General features: G+C 34.0%; 1 protein-coding gene, 1 long non-coding RNA gene and 1 other non-coding gene across 6 annotated transcripts in view; 1 reads left to right on the top strand and 2 right to left on the bottom strand.

Moving 5' to 3' along the window:
• Positions 1-15773, top strand: part of LOC105333917 (centlein) — a 27166-nt gene extending 11393 nt beyond the window's left edge. For 2 of the 4 annotated variants that reach the window (XM_034468325.2, XM_020069613.3), the window contains 29 exons: positions 1-59; positions 446-555; positions 944-996; positions 1225-1308; positions 4468-4581; positions 4895-5263; positions 6263-6381; positions 6595-6723; positions 7132-7232; positions 7670-7755; positions 8318-8406; positions 8804-8890; positions 8982-9120; positions 9435-9455; positions 9980-10077; positions 10221-10323; positions 10459-10597; positions 10841-11010; positions 11537-11557; positions 12131-12262; positions 12492-12629; positions 12991-13088; positions 13198-13306; positions 13431-13490; positions 13634-13729; positions 13903-14088; positions 14569-14772; positions 14887-14961; positions 15099-15773. The exon at positions 1-59 is cut by the window's left edge and continues 39 nt beyond it. In XM_034468325.2, coding sequence (XP_034324216.2) covers positions 1-59; positions 446-555; positions 944-996; positions 1225-1308; positions 4468-4581; positions 4895-5263; positions 6263-6381; positions 6595-6723; positions 7132-7232; positions 7670-7755; positions 8318-8406; positions 8804-8890; positions 8982-9120; positions 9435-9455; positions 9980-10077; positions 10221-10323; positions 10459-10597; positions 10841-11010; positions 11537-11557; positions 12131-12262; positions 12492-12629; positions 12991-13088; positions 13198-13306; positions 13431-13490; positions 13634-13729; positions 13903-14088; positions 14569-14772; positions 14887-14961; positions 15099-15185 — 3276 coding nt within the window. In that variant the 3' untranslated portion in view covers positions 15186-15773. The remainder of the gene's footprint in view (positions 60-445; positions 556-943; positions 997-1224; positions 1309-4467; positions 4582-4894; positions 5264-6262; positions 6382-6594; positions 6724-7131; positions 7233-7669; positions 7756-8317; positions 8407-8803; positions 8891-8981; positions 9121-9434; positions 9456-9979; positions 10078-10220; positions 10324-10458; positions 10598-10840; positions 11011-11536; positions 11558-12130; positions 12263-12491; positions 12630-12990; positions 13089-13197; positions 13307-13430; positions 13491-13633; positions 13730-13902; positions 14089-14568; positions 14773-14886; positions 14962-15098) is intronic. The other 2 variants (XM_034468321.2, XM_034468322.2) reach the window with 2 other exon arrangements.
• A 597-nt stretch (positions 15774-16370) lies between these two features.
• On the bottom strand, positions 16371-18662 carry LOC105333923 (uncharacterized). Its single transcript, XR_004601321.2, has 5 exons — positions 18517-18662; positions 17650-17705; positions 17150-17232; positions 16716-16836; positions 16371-16473 (listed from the first exon to the last, which is right to left on the bottom strand). It is a non-coding gene; the product is annotated as an uncharacterized protein (transcript).
• A 1290-nt stretch (positions 18663-19952) lies between these two features.
• LOC136276050 (uncharacterized) lies at positions 19953-20549 on the bottom strand. Its single transcript, XR_010714528.1, has 3 exons — positions 20422-20549; positions 20153-20310; positions 19953-20063 (listed from the first exon to the last, which is right to left on the bottom strand). It is a non-coding gene; the product is annotated as an uncharacterized lncRNA (long non-coding RNA).
• Positions 20550-21914: the final 1365 nt, after the last annotated feature.

The raw sequence follows: 21914 nt of genomic DNA, 5'->3' as shown, positions 1-21914 counted from the left end.
AAAACACAGAAATTAACCAAGGAAAATGAATTCAAAAACAAAGAGCTGGAAACTGTCAGGTACATGGTTATTTTATTTTCTTGATTATGTTTTGTTTTTGTTAACTTGGTCCAGTGTTAGAGCATAGATTTCACTTCTACCTGTTAGCACAATAATGATGTTCAGTAACGTTAACCCAGAAGGAAACACAAAGGTCTAAAATTGAATCATTTTCCCAGCATTCAATGTGCTTGCTACAATACACTTTTCAAAATCTTACAAAATATACTAAGGAATCAAAAAGTGACTTTACACACCAAACTGCACATAAAAAAGAAGTTTCATTTTCTGTAATTTACATTTGCAATGCCCTCACTAAAAGATGCTTATAATGACTCTAAACATCGAAACACAAAAATTTTAAGTTTTACTTATTTTTAAGTACATTTTGTTTGGTGTGTTGTAGGAAGGAGTTGTCCGAGCTGTGGAACAGCCACAACCAGCTGACAGACCACTCGAGTCAACAGGCCGACCTTATACGTCAGCTGCAAAGTCTACAGCACGACACACAGAAAAGTAAGTGTATAGAGAACTGTCAGAATAGGCTCTGGTTATAACAGAAAGTAGAAGGTCAGAATTAAATGAACAAAAAGTATGTGAAAGTGAATTGAATACAAAAGTAGGGAAGGTTTAAATAAGTTAAAAAAGCAAGATAAAAATGATTACCATTAGAATGAATTGAACACAAAAGTTTTTTAAAAATGAATAGGAACTGAGAGAAGGTGAGTAAATATGTAAATAAAAAGAAAGTAGGTAAATATGAACATATAAGAAAAAGTTTGCACACTGTGTATGACATACTGTCCATCATTGACTCACTGACAGACCAGTACTACATGGCCCTGAGCTTGGTGTACCGGTACATATGTTTGACTGAGATGTTGACTGTTTCTGTCTCTCACAGTGTTGAAGAACCAGGAAGATGCCTACTGTATGGAGACCAACTCATTACAAGATGTGAGTACGGCAGGAAGGGAGCCTGTCTTTGTATTTTTTAGATATAAAATCTGATAAAATCAAGAACCACCCTTTGTCTGCGTATAGTTTTGATATGAATTGTTCATGTATCTGTCTAATTGTTTGTTAATAAAGGCCTAACTGTATCAAGATCCATGATCAGGAAAATATTTTCCTTGCTTCCCCTCCAGTTGCATGTATTGTAAAGTGTATTCTGTCTGATTTTAGATGTACAAAGACTTGACCAACAGATATGAGTCTGCTAAGAAGGCACAGTCAGAGATGAGACAAGATGTTCACAATCTCAGAAAGGTATGTACATGTAGTTATAAGTAACAACATAATTTTCTTTTTGGGTGTTACTGAAAAACATTCTGCCAGTACCAAAACTGGCTAACACTATTCTTCCAGTATATACATGTATATTTTTAATTCCCTCTTATATTTTGATAAATACTGGTACCAGGGGTTCTTTTCTTTTGAGAAAGGGGCGTTTTGTTCAAATTATGGATATTTTGATTGTAAGTTAAAGTTCCTCATTATGTCTCATAGTTCTTCCTATCATGACATCCTTTCAGGCCACAAAGTTTATGCTATGAACTTTCTAAAATTTCATGGATATTATTTATTAGTGCTGCCAAATTATTGTGGTTGCTATTATTATATACAAGGTAGTGTGTACATATTAGTGATTATCTGACAGTTTAAATGTCCCTTGAGACCGGATAAAACTGACAACCATTTTCAAATGTAAGAAAAATCTTTTTATCAAATAACATTGATTTATCATTAAGTTCCTTAATAACTGCATTCAATAAAGATACTTAAGTTCTTTTCACACTAAGTGTATGTGTGTCTGCAAAAATGTATCTCATGAACAAAAAAAATTTTTCCCTGAAAAAAATTGATTACTGCTGTGGTGAATTTGAGTAGGTGGAACTATTAGATTTTCTAATTGGAAATAAATTGAACATTATGGGAAAAGTCTGTTATGTGACAATTTTATTACAACAAATACCCCTAAGAGTTGAGTTGGTAAAGTGACACTTTATCATGGAACAAAATCCGGCTTCATGGGCTTTGCCTGTCATTGTAATGCGATGTGGGACTTAGATTAAGGTTTAGAACCCACCCAAGCAATATTGTCTGCCATGCTCTATGACAGTGAGAAATATATTCAATTTATTGGGGGAAATCTTTTAATTAAAAAATTAAATAGAGGAGACCAGAAATTTGGTAAAAGATGATAAAACAGATTGCATTGTGAATTCTGATAAATTTTTTAGTCACAGTCTGCATGAAGTCCAATAGAAGTATCTTAAATTAAAAAGTAACGATTCTATATTGCAGGAATAGTGCATTGGTAATTTTTGTCCCTTGGCAAATTACTCGATATGCAATAGGTATACAATCAAATTCTGGTCTTCATGGCTGGCATCACTGCTAACTACATCAGACAAGGGACAAACGACATTATATGGACTTGTCCTATCTTCTTTGCCACCAAGGGGACAGTTTAGAGGCTTCATCTCCAAATCCAAGCAGCTTCTAAACAAATAGTCATCAATCATCAACCATGATCAGGGTCTCCGAGGAGGACAGCAGCTTATTATATAAACCATCGTCAAACATTTATACAAAAATGACAATCAAGCCCAATTCCCTGTCCTCTAAAGACCTCAAACTAGATTGTGTGTTTTCCTCTCACGGTACAAGAAAACAATCAATAATCAAGAAGTACTTGGATCTGATTTTGATTTTCACAATAGAGGAAATTGTCCCTGACACTTATATTCTATATTTGCTAAAGACATTTCAAAGACGGTCGTTTATTTGTCCCATTTGGTTAAAGTGAGAGAGTTCAATGTCAAATTTATCCACTAAATGGAGCTTCATAAATATTTGATTGGTAAACATGCAGAAATTACCATCATGCCTTGTATGCTATCAAAATTGGACATGCTTTGTCAAGTGTCCCACTGGAGCCACTAGGTGGAGTAAGGACGCCACCAGGATGAGGGCCGACTAATTCCTCCGTCATTTACTGGAAAGTCAGACGGAGAGACATTGCAGTGCTTTCTGTTGTCAACCGTCAAGAGAGCCATTTTATGAAGTCTCCCTCCATTGCTTCACTCCTAGACACATCACATGGTCTTCTTCACTTGCCAGAAATGTCCAGCTCACATTTTTTCAAGTTATGCATTCATTTTGTTTTTTTATTTGCTTGATGTTTTCAAGATAGACTTTGGTACACAGAGTAAGCTTTCTAGACTGGTTCTTTCTGTGATCAATACTTACCTTCAAGGAAAAATAGATTATCTAAAGATAAAAATCTCAAGACAGTCTAATTTCTAAAGAAGCTGGATGAATTAATCTTTTCAAGATGTATGTAATGGCAAAAACTACAGAAAGAAGTAAACCATTATTGGGTTGTATATGTATGTTTTGTTGTAGTCTTCTCTGAGACTCAGTAATTTCCTACTTTAACCATTAAATCAAACTTCTTGACAGAGAGCACTAATATGATCACAAATTTGAAAAAAAAGTGAAGAAAATTAGGGCCAAACCATTTGTGCCTAGAGGAACAGACTTCATATTATATTCATAATTCTCACACTGAAATGAGCTATTTTAAGTTGGAATTGTACTGACAGATAGCGACGCTCCATTTGAATCTGTCCTGCAGTATAACATAGGCCTTGTCATATTATTCAAATTTTCGTCACGTCAGATCACAGCACCGGAGTCCCATTTTCGCCATGTGAAGCCCTAGGCCCTGGTTACATTATCAACAATTTCTGTTTCCTGCAAGTGAGGGTGAAACCTCAAGCTTATTAATTTGGGACTTCTGTCGATTCTCTCACCTCCGGAGTACGACGCTCATGACACTGCGGCAGAAAAGTCATATCATAATTTTTGGAGAGGTGCTTGAAGAATGTAATAGCTTAATAGCTGTTATTAGAATGTAATTGGTTTTCAGCTTTGCGTAGATTGAACAATCATATTACCTCAAGGGGATCATTTCCAGAATTGAATTGTAAAGCTTAACATTGACTGAAAATCCGGCTCCTTGGAGAGTTTGGGTGTCATCTGTGAAATGGTAACAATTACAATTCCCCGCCTTTTTCATCATTAAACTAGGGTTGTATTAGATTACTGTGTTTTTCAAACACTGGCGGATGGCAGTAGTGACATTGGGTTGTTTTAACGTACTCCATGAACAAAATGTTGCTTTAATTGCACATTGTTTTGGTTTGGATATTGAAAAAAAATTGTCACAAATCTGAGATTGACAGAAAGTTACTACTGGTACTTCAAACTGAAGGGGAAATGATCTATGAAATATTTTTCTCGAGTCTTTTGTTTCATATGAAATTGATATTTTTAAAGTAAAAATTCTGAATATTACATTCAAAAATATTTAAAAAATAATGTTGATATAATATTGTAACTAAAACTTTTATCTTTCAGGAGTTGCTAGAGAAGGATTCTATCATAGCCTCACTTCAGGGAAAGGTGGATGAATACCAACGGCGACAGAGGAGTCGAAGCCCTGGGACCTCAGGAAGTTTCATTGATGACAGGGTAAGTCAGTTTATTTCTTACATGACAAAGGTTTATTCAGACTGCTTATGTCTGTAATATATGTGCACTGTTCTCTTCATTATTATTTGTTGTAATTGAGGGCGTTGAAGGGACTACATGCAGTATTATGCATTTCTCACCTCTAAATCAAAGTTCTAAAGAGAGCTGAAGATAATGAGGTTAAAGATAGTTCAAATTATTATGAAAATAAGTAAATGTTGGTTAAAATGCAGATATATGACCATATTAAATGTAGATATTCTATGCTACTCCTTCCTTTGTCTCTATCTGATTTCTATTTTTTTCTTTATAGCCCTCTGCAGATCTGGAGATCAAGATAAGAGGAATGCAAAGGGAGATAAATCTTCTGAAGGACGAATTAGAAGACAAAGATCGTCTAATAGAGAGACTGGAACAGGAAAATGATAAACTCAACATTGAGTTTGATGTATCTGGACTCAACAGGCGAGAGAGGACCCACTCAACTCCTGCCAGAGAGGTCCGCAGTGTGGCTTTGAGTCCCATCAAGTCGTCCAGCAGAGGGGAACTGTCCAGGTCGCGATCACTGTCCCCGGTAAGGAGGGTGAAGGATGGCCCTCCCCCCAGACAGGGGGACCTCAGGCATAGACTGCTGCAGACAGAGAGGAAGCTGGACGACACTAAGAACATGCTCAGACTCAAGGTAATGGTCGCTCAAATATCGGCTGATGGTAATATTGAGGTGCGGAGGCCCTAACAGTCAAGTATTGGCTGATGGTAAAAGTGAGGTATGGAGGCCCTAACAGTCAATCATCAGCTAATGATTATAGTCTGGTGTGGAGGCCCAAAGCAGTATGTTCTCGCAATTTGATACAAAACAGTGCGATTGCGGAATTAAGTACTAGCATAATATAAGGAATTTACAGTAAGGTTAATTAATTAGAAAATACAAGTAAAGTTTGAACTTGGTTCTAGTCTGATGATTATTGACAGAGTTATGCCTCTTTAAAAAAAATGAAAATTAGTAATTTTCAGGGATTAATAACTTATTCTGCAATCAAACAAATCTTATACTACTTTGAAATTTTGGTATCCTGCTTGGGGATATGTGGCGTTGTGACACATCTTGTTTTTCATACATACCAGTACTGTGTTTTCATTCGTTGGCTTCAACTTGATGGATATACCAGTAGTAGTTTCAAGGATTTGTAAATTTGTGGCCAATGATTCTATCAATACAATATATTATTAGCTCTTCACTAAACATTTGATATCAAATCAACAACAACATCCATAAGAATAAGTACAGGTGTTTAAGGAAGCATCAAATCTGTCTTAAACTTTGACATAATATATTTTTGGCCATAACTAACATTTAGTAAAGAAAATCAAATAATTTAGCTTTAAAATTTGATAATTTTCCTATATCTTTATACAGAGCTTTTCTTCTTAGGGAGATAAAAATACTCTAAAAATGGCTACAACCATTGAGCTCTCTTAACAAATACTGATGAAATCTCAGTATTTTAAAGAATTTGTTCATTAGAATATCAAGTTCATGTACAGCATTTGAAAAAAAGAATATTAAAACCTAATGGCTATCAATAAATACCATCTCATTTGTTTGTCAAATACAAATGGAATTTTCTGGCGTTGATTCCATTTATCAACAAATAATCTTTTACTATGACTTATATTGTAGAATCGTGAACTGGAAGAGTTAAAGAAAGCTCACTCTAAACGCCTAGATCGTCTGAAAAGTACCCAGACTGACTACAAGATTCTCAAAGACCAGCTGAAGCTATACGAGGATGAAAACAGGTCTGGAACTTAAACATGCGTAGGATATAAGTAGCTAAGCAAATTTTATGATCTAGCTAGTACTTTTTATTAGTAAATTATTTGACAGTAGTTCTTTGTTGGAACTAATGTGTTGGAGATATAGCTAATTACATGAATGTGATGGATCACTAATTTACATTTTGCTCCCACGTACAAGTTTTCAACTTTACATTTTATATTGACATTATTTAGCAACAAATTGGAGAGAGGCAGAAAAAAGAAAAGGACAGATTCACGAGAACTAAGACAAGAAAACAGTGACAAAGTTTGGAATGAGCTTGCAGTTTTCAAAACAGAAAATCGCAATTTGGTGGTTGAAAAGTAAGACTTTCCATCAAATTACAGTATTACATGTATATACATGTAGATAATGTAAATCAACTTTTATTCGCATGCAACAAATTTTTTCAGTGTGTGCACGAGCCTTTTTGTCATGAATATTTCTAGCAACAAACCAATCCTCGAGTATTAGAAAGGCTTGATTGCGAAAAAAGTTTCCCTGAACCAGTTTTTGTCCAGTTCTTTGCAAAAAAATAGTCATCGCAAATAAAAGTTGGTTTTCTGTATACACGTATCAGTTATCAAGCTCTTTAAAGAGATTTGATTGTGTTGCATTTGCTGTCTGAAAAATATTGTGGTGTTTATGTTTAATTCAACCAAGTGGTTCATGTGAGATATTCTGAGATATTGATTTGTTTATTTGAGATAATTTATGATTTTTATTCACAGGATGTCTCTGGAAGAAGAAATTGACATGTTAAGAGTTCAGGCTAGCCAAGACGCAGCAACGCTTCATGAGTTAAAAGTGGCTCTTGAACAGGAGAGAGAAAGTACGAAACCTTGCAATAATTGCTACCATGTAGAGATGCTCATACAATAAATTCTCTTACGTTGGTTTTGTTTAAAATAATATTGAAATGATTTATACTTTTTTTTATTTTTGAAACAATTGATATTATACGTTTTGTTCAATATGTCATTTACTATTTAAAATGAAACAGATACATATTTATAACCATCCACAAGGAAATACTTTGTCCTATTTTTTCCTTGGTCAGCAATTGAACGAAAACAGATATTTCTGCATTTAGAATTAAAAATTGTGCAGTACTCTTGCAAATTATCTCCACAATTCAAATATTTGCATGTATGTTAATGAAATGAAAAACAGGTTGTTTTCCATAGCCATCTTTTTACGAATATTGCAGTGAACAATATTGATGTGTGAACTTACAACCAATTGTTTTGATTCACTGTGTATGTACAGGTCGGCAGTATGACAAGAAGAAGTCTGAGTATCAGAACCAGGAAAAATCAGACCTACAGTCAGAGTTAACACTGACCAAATCAGAGGTGAGTCAATGCTCGCCCTCAACACGTACCAACATGTACCAACACGTGCCAACACTTCCAAAATGTATCAGTATGTACCAACACATACCAACATGTACCAGCATGTAAAAATATGTGCCAATAAATACCAACACATACTAATATTTACAACACATACCAATATGTACCAACACATTCAAACATGTACCAACACATACCAATATGTATCAATACATACCAGCACATACCAACATATCCCAATATGTATAAATATGTACCAGCACATACTTATGCATATCAATATGTACCAACACATACCAGTAAATACCAATACAAACTGATATGTACCAAGTATGTTGTTCTTTGCTGGAAACCAATCGGTAACTGAGGCAAAAATTTAAACCTTAAAACTTGAGGTTTGCAGTTTGAAAGGTTCTAATGACAAAAATTAAAAGAATTCTTCAGAATAAAAAATTCCCCTTCCCCCTCCAAAATTTTTTTTTTATTTTTCATAATTTAATATCCTTTTATCTGTTGGAAATGCTTAAATGCACTATATTTGATAATTTTGTCTATAATCTAGGTTCAGTCAAAATCAATTCGACTGGATAAATTGGAGAGAGACTTCCGAGAGCTTCAATCTGAAAAAGAGGCTTTGTTAGAAGAAAGAAGGTTAGTCTTCCATTTTTGACAATAAAATGGTCAGAAATTCTTCAGTTTCATTGAAACTTTCACAAAATGACTATCATAATTTATCGTTAGGTTGTGTAAAATATTCTTAATAAGGAAAACTTAACAACATGTAAAAAAATGAAAAACTGACATGCTCCCTGAAGCGTATCTTACCCTAATAATTGAGCTGTATATTTTTTATGGTACATATAAAAAATACAGATCTTTACATATTTCTTAGAAAATACCTCAAGTTTAAATCTGAAAAGTTTCGCTAGTATCTGGTACGAATAATATATTATTTATTGACCAGACATGTTAAATACAACAATTCAAAAATGTATGGACTGTACAATTTAAGCCTTAAGTTTTCTTATTTGTTTTTATACATTTGTAGAAATCTTAGATCAGAAATAACTGAATTAAAGCAAGGAAATTCAAAACATCGAATGGAAACAGCGAATTTAAAACGTGATATTAACAGGTCAGTCACTCAGTACATGCGAGATTAGAACTGTGTTCAAAGAAACATAACTCTGTACGATATTTCTCTATCTTTGCTTTATGCACTGTAGATTGGAGAGAGAACTGGAGGAGGAAAGGCTGACTAAACAGTTCCAGGCTGCCAAGGACAAACTGAGCAGCAAACAGACAAAGCCGAGTGGGATTACACGGCGGGCGGAAACCAAGAACAAAAGTAGAGCGGCCCACAGGGTAATGCTCCCATCAGGGTCTATTGATAAGTCACAGGAGTTTGTGTCTTAATATATCTATTATTAAATATGCTCTAATGTACATGAAAAATTTCATTTATTGCTAGAGGTTATAAAAGGTTTATCAATAAGATATAAACCAAGTTTAAATACAAAATGGCAATTTTCTCAGATACTTAATCAAAAGTTTTATTTGTCATGGTTTTGAAAGGCTTATCAAAGAAATATATTGACAAACTTTGAATACAAAATGGCACTCTTATCAGCTACTGAATACCCAGCTAGAAGTCTTTTAATGTAAAGATTCTTAATTAGGTTGATATAGCGGGAGAAGAGGTAAAGTATTTTTAGGTGAAGGTCAGAGGACATAGGTGAAGGTCATATTGTGTTTTATAATGTACCATATTTATTTTACATATACAATCATTTAAGTAGGTCTATCTGAATTTACCTAACATGTATAATGTAGGAACCTGTATTAGGCTTATCACTGTACATGTGTGTGGGGGATAAGCCACAGTTCTTAGGTTACAGTTAGACCTACTACATGTACTATAACATTACATTATATGTGTGTGTTAGAGTGTGGCCCCATATTAACAATGAAAAGTGAAAAGAAGTAGAACGATGTACTTCCCAAGCTTATTGCTAATCCTCTCCATACTCGTGTAATATACAGTGTATGTGTACATGTAGCCATTTTGTATTTTGCTTATACATTTTAACAGGATATATCAGCTGTGGGAATTTTTTTATTCAAATGATGCTGTTTACATTTTTGATCAATTGGTGTTTATTTGAATGCTTATGTACTCTAATAACTCACTGCTAGTAAACTCCGTGTGCTTGTTTATCAACAGTACCAGAAGGCACTGAACAAAAGCATAGAGAAGATGAGGTCTGTCTTCAATAACTTTGAGGAGGAAGGCTGGGAAGAAATCCCAGAATCTGAGGAAATGTAGGTCACTCCAAAAATTAACAGGTCGCTCTAGTCAGAGACCTGTTAATATCAGCCATTTAAGTTCATGAGCATATTTAAGAAATTATTTGTACATACCTGTTTTGAGAAATCGTTAAAGAGTCAGTGTTGGCTTCTTGCAGAGATGAAGACACAGAGAGTGACTCCCTAGGCCAAGCCATTGTGGATTTGTCTCACAGTCACACCCCACTCCACAGCGATGAGAGCATGGACCACAGACATACAGTATGTCATTCTTAAAAACTACACCAATACCAATAAAATCAAAAGAACTTAAATTATACAAGTAATATCTCTATAAATGCAAGTGTTTTCTTCCAAAAATTTATAATTAATCATGATTTGTACATGTGTTTGTAGATTAAACGCAACCTAAGGCCACTAAGTTTTAAGATGGCATCTTTGAGAAACAGGCGAGTTGGAATCAGAAATGTACATAGTCGAAATCGCGGTAACCCCCGAGCACACTCAATGAAAGTGGCTGACAGCAACAAAAGAGGTAAGCAACTTCTGTGGAATCAATTAAATTTGTAGTGCCCAATTTTCATAGATTGTTGATTTTTGCTTATTGGTGGGGATGCTATTCCGTGGAAACGTCAGTTTTTAGTAAGAAAGATAATTCTTTCTAAATTTGTTTTCATCGCGGATGTAAATTTGTGGGGGAGGGCTACCAAAGAATACCACGAAAATTGAGCTAACATAAATTCTTTTAATCAATGATATATATTCTCCCTAATTTTAGTGACACACAGGGAATTTGGCACTTCTCCATTAAAACCAGCTGTCCAGGAATTCTCTCCATCTCCACGGATTCAGGAACAACGAGCGTATGAACAGAGGGTTCAAGCCAGCAACCATCTCGCCCGCCAAGCAAAGCAGCTCAAGCAACGAGTGGGCTACCTCACCCAACAAGTAAGGACAACAACTCTGTTTATACTTTGAATATATATTAGATGTTTTCTGTGAAGCACAAATTGGAAACAATTCCTAGTTTTGCACCATTTTCTCTTCAGATAATATTAATACTATGCTGTCTATCTATTGTTGCATGCAATAGTATTTTGCATGTGGTTCTTTGTGTTCTTCAATATTTGTCTTTAGTAGATACCATCTCATTAAACATATCTATATGTACTCAGTACTAATGTAAACATTACATGTAGGTTCGGCCAAAAAAAAATTGTTTGTTTGGAATTGCCTCCTACCTCGTTGAAATAACTCCCTCTGATGAAATTTTATTAGCAAACAATAAAGAACATTCTTTTTATATTGGAATTTTAAATTTTACCAATTTTTAAGTAGTTAAAATTCAAGTGTGAAAAAAAAAGAAATTGCTCCCTCCCTCCTGGCTCTAGAAACCTTCAGACTGCAATTCCAAACAAACATGTTTTTAAGGATGGCCTTAGCCTTCCTTATTAATCAGTAACTTCCTTGTTAGGTTGGCTCCCTCACCTTTACAGTAAGTATTGTGTGGAGAAAGCTTTTTTCTAGAATAAACCAAAGCAGAGTGGAATCCAAACAGTTGTATTACTAAATGCAGATTGAATTACTAGTCAATTATCTTATGTACTTGTGGTTAACTTCCAACCCATAACCAAGTGGTGATGGAGTAGCAAATGTTTAGAAATGTATGTCCACCTTTTGACCCTCCTCATGTACTATAACCTTCTAGGTATTTGTACAAGTGTATAGAAATGAATTGAAGACAAGTAATGTACTTTGTGTAGAGATTTTTGAACTTTTTCTGATAGGTTGCAACGATAAACATTTTTTAGTCAACAGCTTGTCAGGCAGAAGTTTTTGGTAGTCTTAGCATCTGAATTTTTAGATGATACTGCATGTAATATAAAGTATAGATCATATGAATACCCGGTAGTTAGTAAATACACGGATATATTTTCATTTGTATTTAAGAGCTTGCATGTGTATTTAACTTTCCTTTGGTTCTTGTATTTTTGCATTTCATAAAGAATTTAAACTTAGGCAATTCACAGATGTAGTAAGTGGTTATTATTCAATTGTGTGGTTCCAGATCACTACCCTGAGAGAGTCCCGGGGAACAGCAGTGAAGGCTTTGGAGCAGCAGAAGGAGGTGAACCAACAGCAGCAGGCTGACCTCAGTCTGGCCAATCAGAGGCTCAGGATGGCCAAACAAAACATCCAGGTCAGTCCTCACTGCCCACAGGCAGCTACAGAACGGTCTGTTCCTTTACTGAAGTACATTTATCATGCAGCTGTTATAAAGATTAATTAATATATGTATTCAAAAAGGAATAAATTCGCAACAGGAAATAAAACATCTAAAAGAAAAAAAAAATGAAAATAAATGTTGCACTCTGAAATGATCTTAAAGTATTACAGTATAGTACTATCCTCTTTTTTTTCTTCCACAGAAACTGACCACTGACATGGACAAAGTGTTACAAGAGAAAGCTTCCCTGGAGGCTCAGTTAGTGGAGGAAAACCGTCACACCACCGCGACAGACAAACACACAGAACAGGACTGGAAAATCCTGGAGTCTCGACTGAAGGTAGGATGTTGCTGAACAGTCGGGTATATTGAACAAGTATAACAGGCTTGTTAATTTTTATGCCATTTTGAAGTTTATTATCTTTTTGTGCAGTCATATATAAACTGTTCTTAAAGGAAATTCTTGATTTCCATAAATGCCTAAAATATGACCAAAATGCACACAATATATGGAAACCTTGCAGGATAACATTTGAAAGGATTTTTTTGGGGTGAGAGTTGTGGGGGGGGGGGGGGGTTATGAGATACAAACCATCATGATAAGCTGTATATATTCTATGTTTAAATTTGAATTATAAACATTTATATCTGTAATATACATTGTTTGTGTTTTAAATACTTTCAATATTTTAAATGTCTAGGCTTCCTCCAATGAGCTATGCCGACAATCCAATCAAGCAAGACAGCTAAAGCAGGAGAATGAGCAACAGCATGAGCAGATCAGAAGCCTACAGGAGAGGTACCTCTCTCTTTCATCTACCAGATGTCCACCTTCTTCTTTACCCAACCAGAGGTTTGCTCCCTGCTTTTCTTTAACTTTTGACTAATTGATTGATATTTCTTTGCAGATTAAGTCGACTGGAAAGAGACAATAATCAGAAAAGGACCTTGCTTGAGGACCAGAGAGTCAAGCTAAAGCTGGCGCAGACAAACGCTAAGTCAGAACAAAATGCAAATGTGAGTCAACTGCCTGTTAAGGACCGAGTTAATTTGAATTTTTCCTTGAGAAAAATTTGAAAATAATTACATAAGTTGCAATGTGGATATATTTTGATATTTATCTATTAATGTTCCTTCACAGGAGGAGATGGAGACCAGAATTAAATTAGTCCAAGATACAAGTGATAGACTCAAAATACAGGTAAAAACATAGTCAAATGTGTCCCAAGAACTTTCTTGGTTAGCAGTTAAATTTATGAAAATGCATGTAGCTAGCTTGCTTAAAGTGAAATTAATGAAAATCATTCTAGGTTTCAAATAATGCTTTGTATGTTAAATCATTAGGTGGAATCATACAAGAAGAGGTTGTCAGCTGTTACTAGGGAGAAGAGAGATTATGAAGAGAGATTCTTGAAAGTTAAAGCAGAGCTGGAGAAAAAGGTTCTTTACTTAATTATGGAACTCCAAAAAATTTTAACAGTTGTATCCTTGGGGGTTTTTTTTAAGCAGAGATGATCCTAATGTTAAGTTGTTGCAAATTTTAATTGTTTATTATGGTAAATCTTTAACTATCAAATATTAATAGTTGGTATATGGGATGTCTATTGTTTCAGAACAAGCATTTCATTGAGAGTCAGACCAGGAGAATGGAGTTAGAGTCTGCGGTGGGGGAGTTGGAGAAAACGGCTCAACAACAGCTGCGAGGGCTTGCCTCGCAGAGTGAGACCGCTATAGAGGCAGCCCAGAAAAAACTCAGCGAGGCATACTATGCCATACAGCAGTATCAACTGTTTGTCAAGGTATGTCATCTATGTCCAAGTTTGGGTCCTTGTCTCTTTCTGAATCGGGGAAGTGTAACATGGCTGGTTCTGGTGTATATATACATGTTTATCAATGACACTTATTGAGGTTCTGAACATCCACTTTATGGAGACATGGTTTCAACAGATAAAAGATAAATAAATATTAAAAAAGTTGTCTGTTGAAATCTTATAGTTCTAGCAAGAAATACTGTTGGTAGTTGTTTGTAATGTTAAACTTTCTTGTGTAGATTTTTTTGTAGCGAAGCGTTCTTGGTTGTGATATGTTTTATATCCTGTAATTCATGGTATTTAAAGGAACATGTATATTGAAAACTCAGTACTAATGAAGAAATATAGAAAGTCTTTGGATTTTTATGCCCTACCCCAATATAGAAAAAAAGATAGTAATATTAAATTACTTACAGTAAAAATATGTTAGAATCATATAAAAGGATTTCTTTTCTTTTTTTTGAGCAGAGTTTGGGCCAAGAGTTGATCAAGCGATTGAACCAATCAAGATTTCATTTGAAAGAGACATTAAGTCACCGAGAGAAAGAGAGCAAGCAGAGTCAGGCCAATGCCTCCCTGCAGCGAGCCCAGGCCATGGCCAAAGACATCCTGAATTTGAGCCAATCAGATCTGGAGGATATCATGAGTGCTGACGGGGATCCAGAGAGAATGGTATACACTGTAGTACAAGTCAACATTGTCTGTATTGAGTGTTTCATTGATTTAAATGTTTCATTGATCTGAGTTTTTGAACTGCTTGTTTAATTTTTTTTTTATCTGATTAAGGAGGATGACATCAGCACAGATAAGAAGAGGGATAGACGCTGGTCAAAGAAATGTGAAAAACTTCTCAACTCTAAGGTGATTAATCTTCTTTATGTAGAAATTGGCGCATTATAAAGTAGTTTATTTTGGTTATCTTTTTTGTCTTGCCCAGTACATTATTTTCATTTTTGTAAATAAAATTTTCACGGCTGGTTTTTTTTCCTTATTTACAGGAGGATTTTGTGAATCCATTAGTAGACTTGTTTGTTCAGAAGATGGAGGAAATGTGTGAGTTGTCATCAAAACTTCAAGCAGCGTGATACTTCTTGTACATCACCATGACAACAATAAACTGGTGGCCTGTCATACTGATTCTGTAATAGAATGTCTGGGATAGGGTTTTGTTCTCTGTGATATTTACTGTGTTTACAAATTGTCCATGTTGAAACCAGAGTGATAGATGCAGGGATTGGGAACTAGATGTTACATGTACCTCAATAACAAAATATGACTGTTCACTGTAGTGTATGTAAAATGCTGGGATTATGAGGATCCTGTGGAATATAGTGCTGGAAACATGGCAACCCCTTGGCTAAGTTGCTGATGGATGGGGAATGTTGTGTTCTCTGTCTGATTGTCATGTACGTCTCTAAAATGTGATGTTGGGGACAAAGGTGTTTAGGCATTTTTCAAATTATCTGTTTATTTATACACACATTATAAGGCATTTAAAACCTCTTCCGTCCATTTAAATAGTCTGTGTGTTATTTCTTTGCTCTGTCTGATTATAGACAGACTTCTGCCTAAAACTGGCTGAGCATTGAAATGTTGAAAAATTTACTGTATATTTGTACATTAATTTAGTTTTTTAAACTTATTTATTCGCAATAAAATGTGAAATAAACTTGCACGAGTGTTGTTGTATCTGAAAATAATTAATTTTTGTCATTGTCCAGTCCGTTTGATTATCCAAGATTTATTTTGTTACTGTTGTTTGAAATAGCTATATGCCATTTAGAAAAAGTTATTTTTTCTAGGAACTGGGTAAAAAAGTGGAAGGGGTTCATAGGAACTGGGTAAAAAAAGAGGAAGGGGATTACAATATACACAATCATCTTCAATCATATTAATGTAATTCAGAATAAGTATAAAAACATCCCAACAATATTTGTCAAATCAAAGTATTGAAAGTACTTAAAACTCATGTAGAATGAAATGTCATTAGCTTAAATCATATAACACGAAAAGGACAGACAACAGAATCATTCAAATATGCATATACTACCCCCCTTCCTACTTTTTGTCGCAGCAAAGATTTTTTGTTATAAAGATGTGAATTATGATGGAGTTGCCCCCCCCCCCATTTTTTTGGAGTATGTAACAAATTTAAATAAAATAACGAAAGAAATGAAGACAGAAAATGAAGTTATAGATAAACTAGACTACGCTAGTTAAATATTCAATTGTTTATTAACAGCCCAGTATAAGATACGTGCATTATATACACTTCAATTATTCCTTTCTTGAGGTCCTTGTCATATTGTCTAGATGTGCAGGGTGGTCAGTAGCTGACACTGTCACTTTTCTTACAAAGATTCAATAACACTGCTGTAACAATAAAAGACTATGGTTTGATATCTGTATAAAATCATAAGTATCTTATTTCTATCGTTAACCACCTCGATGTTTGTCAATATTATATTAGATCAAAACAAAATAAAAGTACAGTTTTACTAGAACCAGAATGAATAGAAGGGAAACCTGTCAACAGTTTATTAAAATCAAATATAGAAATATTACCTAGATTTTCAAGAATCCAATCATTATTCTCTTTAAAAAAAAAAACATACCACCGCCTAATACATGTACGTCTTTTCCATTCCATTGACGGATTGTAAAATAGCAGTGGAGCGCCCTTCCATTCCAGGCGGGGGTGGTCTAAGAACCCTACTCAATGCTTCATAAAGGCGTCTAAGGAGATGATAATTTTAGAGATAACAAAGACGTATGACTGTATACATAAAAAATATTCGCCTTCTTTAATTTTCGCCCTTTTCGTCCTCGTTGTCAGTGGGCGAATTTCAGATTGGGCGAATTCCAATGTCTTAAATCATTTTACTGTTACACGACTTTGTTCGGGCGAATTCAAGACGGAGCGAATTTTGCAAGTGCAGAAGGGGCGAAAATAATCCTGTTTACAGTATGACTATCAGATTAGATTTTTCAATACTATAGTATCTCAAGCATCAATACACTTATTAAAATAGTCGTTGATTTATCTTACTGTAAAGATCCCTCTGTGTTTGTCTCTTTAATTTTACTTTCTATGGTTTCCAGAACTTTATTAGCTAAAGTAGAGAACCTCATCTGTAAATTAAATTTGATAATAAATTAAATTGACATCAAAATGTTTGTGTGAATACGTAAATGCACAATATTAATTTAATTTTCAATTCAAAGCTTTAGATGTTGTTTGAATGCAATTTTACCAAAAATAATTGGTTTTCTGGATTTTTTTCCATAACCGTTAAGAATTACTCCAAACCCATAATCGCTGAATACCAAGGTAGAAAATCAAACTCCTTTTCCAAGTAATTAATCATTTCAATGGCAATGGATGCGTTCATAATTTGGATACTGGAAACCGAACATCATAAACTATTGAGCATACGATTAATAAATATTTATATTTAGCATTAATTACATGAAATGAAAAAAAAATAGACACTAGTATTGAAATAGCGTTTACTTGTATGAACCTCTATTTAAATTAACTGGTCAAACCTTGTAAAAGTAATGAAGTCATTCAGCAAGTGTGCTCTATCTCCTGGCGAAAATATCTGAACAAAAAAAGGTGTTGATGGTGGTCGAATTTGTGATGGTGGTGAAAAATATTAATAAATGTTATTATATTATATATTAATTAATAAATACAGTTATTGTTAGAAGCTAGTGATAGTGGCTTTATATTGATTTGGATAGTTTTTAAAGAATTAAGATACGTTTTTGTAATGTGTTTTTTTTTATAATCTAAACTAAATCTTTATGAAAGTAGTAAAAACGAACATTTCCCGATGTTGTTCACGTCCCAATTAAACCATTTATTACAACATTAATTCTTGCAACCAAACAGAAGACGGTTGTATTAGTGTATATATTTATAAAAGTTACTGAAAACACGTGTGTTTGTTTTGAATTAAGTGGGCGTGTCGATATTACATATCGATTGGCTGTTTACGGGTGTTTACGGGTGAATTATTCCGTACGCATGAATTGTACACATATAAAGTAGAATTCGGGGTTTTTTAAGTTATTCGAAGTTCGATGCCACTTTGCAACAGACTATCCCCACCCACCCCTCCCAAATGATAACATTGAATTTCTGTCAGTTTTTTGTTTCTACATGATTTTTTCTTCTTTTGTAGAATGAGTATGCTTGTACTTGTTTATGAAAGTAAAGAGACTGAGAGCCGTTTACTTTGTACTATACTATACATTATACGATTATTAAAGTCTGTTGCATTCGCGCATGCGAGCTTATCCTATAAATTATGTGTTTGTGTTTTATTTTATAAATAATTTATGTTCGGTTGAACTGGTGAATAAGAACATAAGGTAATACATGTAATTGTGCCGATATGCTTCGATTACCTCATGGTCATTGTTGAGCTGTGCTGCAATTGCTTTCCATGACTCGGGGTCATAGTTTACGCGGATATCCCTTATTTCCATAATTGCCTTTGATAAGTTTGGCATCATCGCTTATCATGAAGCTATCTAAAATGATCAGATTGTAAATCAAATACATCGTATTTGATATTATGGTGGCATATCTCTGCCCCTTGTGTGCAAGTTATCTTTCTATCAATTATGTCGACATGCAAGATAAAGGTGTTGACATGCAAGATAGTTATATCAGCATGCAACATAACTATGTTGACATGCAAGAAAACTGCAATCAAATAAGAGTTATAAAAAATCTCAAATATGCTAGATACGCTACCTATTGATGTCAACATGCAACTTATTTATGTTAACATGCAACTTCTTTATGTCGACATGCAACTTATTTATGTCGACATGCAACTTAGTTATGTTAACATGCAGGATAAATATGTTGACATGCAACATATTTATGTCGACATGCAACTTAGTTATGTTGACATACAACTTATAAGTTGCATGTCAACATATTTATATCGCATGTAAACATAACTAAGTTGTATGTCAACATATTTATATCTCATGTAAACATAAGTAAGTTGCATGTTGACATAAATAAGTTGCATGTCGACATAAATAAGTTGCATGTTAACATAAATAAGTTGCATGTCAGCATATTTATCTTGCATGTTAACATATATAAGTTGCATGTCGACATGAAAAGATAGCATCTAGCATCCTGGATGTCACAGGTTGGCGATATTTGAGATTTTTTGAGATTTTGTATAATTCTTATCTGATTGCAATTTTCTTGCATGTCAACATAGTTATGTTGCATGTTAACATATTTATCTTGCATGTCAACATGTTTATCTTGCATGTCGACATCTTTAATAGAAAAATAACTTAAACACAGGGGGCAGAGATATGCCACCATATGATATGGAAGAAATACATCAATTATAGTGCATGGTTTGGGGTTTTTTTTTGCAATATAGGATACGGGTGTAAATGATTTTTATTTCAAGTACACATATCTTAGATAAATATAAATTGAAAATATCTAATTTTTTCCTGCTTTCCTTCATAAATTAATTCATAAATAATCTGATTATTCAAGATCTCGGGCCCCTGGATCATGAAGTTGTTTTACACACAAAACAGAATATGAATTGTACACAGTTTAAAAGTTTCATTATAGCACAAATAAAATTTGCATTGTAATTTAGGACTATCCTAACACACCATGTTGCTTTTTATACATTTCTATTGTCAATTTATAATTAATAAGTATTTTGTTCAATACTCAGTAATTGAAATTTTGACTTAAGTCTTAGATATTTCATATCTTGGGGCCCTGTTTTAATCTACAATAAGTCTGTTGCATTTGTAGAACGATCGTATTAACGTCTGATGAGTGTTGCTTATCAGAATTTGAGGCATTCAATTTACCTGTTTTCTCCCGTAACATTACCATTTTTCGTGAAAAGTTCCCACTTTTATCTAAAGCGCCATACCAGAAAGGAATCGTCCATCTGAATAAAATCATTCGTTTGCAAAAGTACAACAAAATGCCATAGATATTTTAAAATCATCTCATTATGTAAAAAAGTTGCTGCTTTACTTTGTAGAAGATTTGCTTGCTGGGGTGTTTGCAAAGATAAATGGATCCTGGGTTATACTGATTTCAGAACCTCTCCTGTTAACAGTGACAACGGGATAAGCCTTTTCCACCATCCACGTCTCCATGGCAGATTTTACATCCAAGCGATCCTTTGAAGACTGTCCAAAGAAACATAAAAACATAATACACATTTATGAAGTGGTTTTATTTCTGTTTGGCAATACAGTTTTCTACAATTTTTATTCAGATCTTTATTCAACTTTACTTACATCTGACAAAGCTTGCCATAAGTCTTCGTTGACAACATTACCATATTTGTTTTCCTTTAAGTATTTTTTTATTCCAGTCATAAAATCATCTTCACCCAGCCAGCTCCTAATCATACGTACGATAGAAGCTCCCTATAACATCAATACAGAAATAACCATTATTTATGTCATTCTGAAGTCCAAACAATACCGAATCGTTGTTTCACGAGTCTCAACATTATAGTTAACGTTTCCTACTTTATTATACGAAACGCAGCCAAATTCGCTATCAGGAACATCAACTGATTGGTCTAAGACAGGTGTTTTTGTTAAATCTTCGCACTTCATACCATGAGTTCTATCCACAAACTCGTTTTCCTACAAAAACAACAAATAAAAAATGTTTACCGAAGTTTCTGTTTCTATCTTAATCTTAAATAAAGTGAATTTTTTTGTTGTTATTTGTACTGTTGGTATCGCTTTACAAGAAATGAATTATTTTTACAGTTTAGAGGAAAAGCATATTTCGTTACTAATGATAAAGTCAATTTTATTGTCATATTATTACTGAACATCTGATAAACATTTGATTTCATGGATTTATTTGACAATAAAATTTTTGAAAATTTGTGTTTAAAAACAACAGTTAATGAAAGTATTACAAATGTCCAGTTTTTATTAAAGGCTTGGAGTCCTAAATATTGCATGAAAGTAGTGAGTCCCTCGTTCAGCCATATATCATCCCACCATTCCATCGTTACCATGTTACCAAACCACTGAAATAAGCCCAAAAATAAAATTGTAATATTAATTAGATCAAACCAACTTTCATTCTTTATTTGTCGATTTATATTCCTTCAGAACAACCGCCGATTTTATGTTCATCCAGGCTTTTTCATTGTTTTCCTCTTTTAATTTAAAAAATAATTCATTCAGTATAAAAATATATATTTTTCCTTTTACTACATACCCCTATTTGACTTGTATATAACAAGTAGACCAAGCAAGACATCATTAAAAGCAGTTGGACATAGCTTTATTTCCTAGTTATATATAATTGAGAGAATATAGACAACGATTGATTCTTTGCTTTTTTCCTTCCCCTTTTTTAAAACTATTTTATTATAATGAGGTCACACTTTAAATTTATGTAATAAAAACACAACTATTTTAGCGCTCAGCCTCACCAAGCAGCTCTTTAAAAAACACACACGTTTTATCACACGAATCTTGGCTGGACCAATTTTAAAAAACAGCCCTTTTCCTTTACTCTTTCATACAGTTGTGGGTACTGAGTACCTTTTGAGACGGAAATTTGAAACGATATGCAGTACAGGAATACACCAAAAGTACTCGTTCGAGCTCCTTTGATTTTATTTTTGTACAATTGACTGTATGTAATACCTGGTGTGCAATCTCGTGTGCAATGACTGAAGCCGAAGTCAATTTCGTTGACTCTCCAGATTTGTTTGAATGACTTAACAAAGCACGTTTAAAAGTAATAAGTCCCCAAT

The sequence above is a fragment of the Magallana gigas genome, chromosome 6 (assembly GCF_963853765.1).
Source record: "Magallana gigas chromosome 6, xbMagGiga1.1, whole genome shotgun sequence".
Lineage (NCBI taxonomy): Eukaryota > Metazoa > Mollusca > Bivalvia > Ostreida > Ostreidae > Magallana > Magallana gigas.
This window is presented reverse-complemented; position numbering and strand designations above follow the sequence as displayed.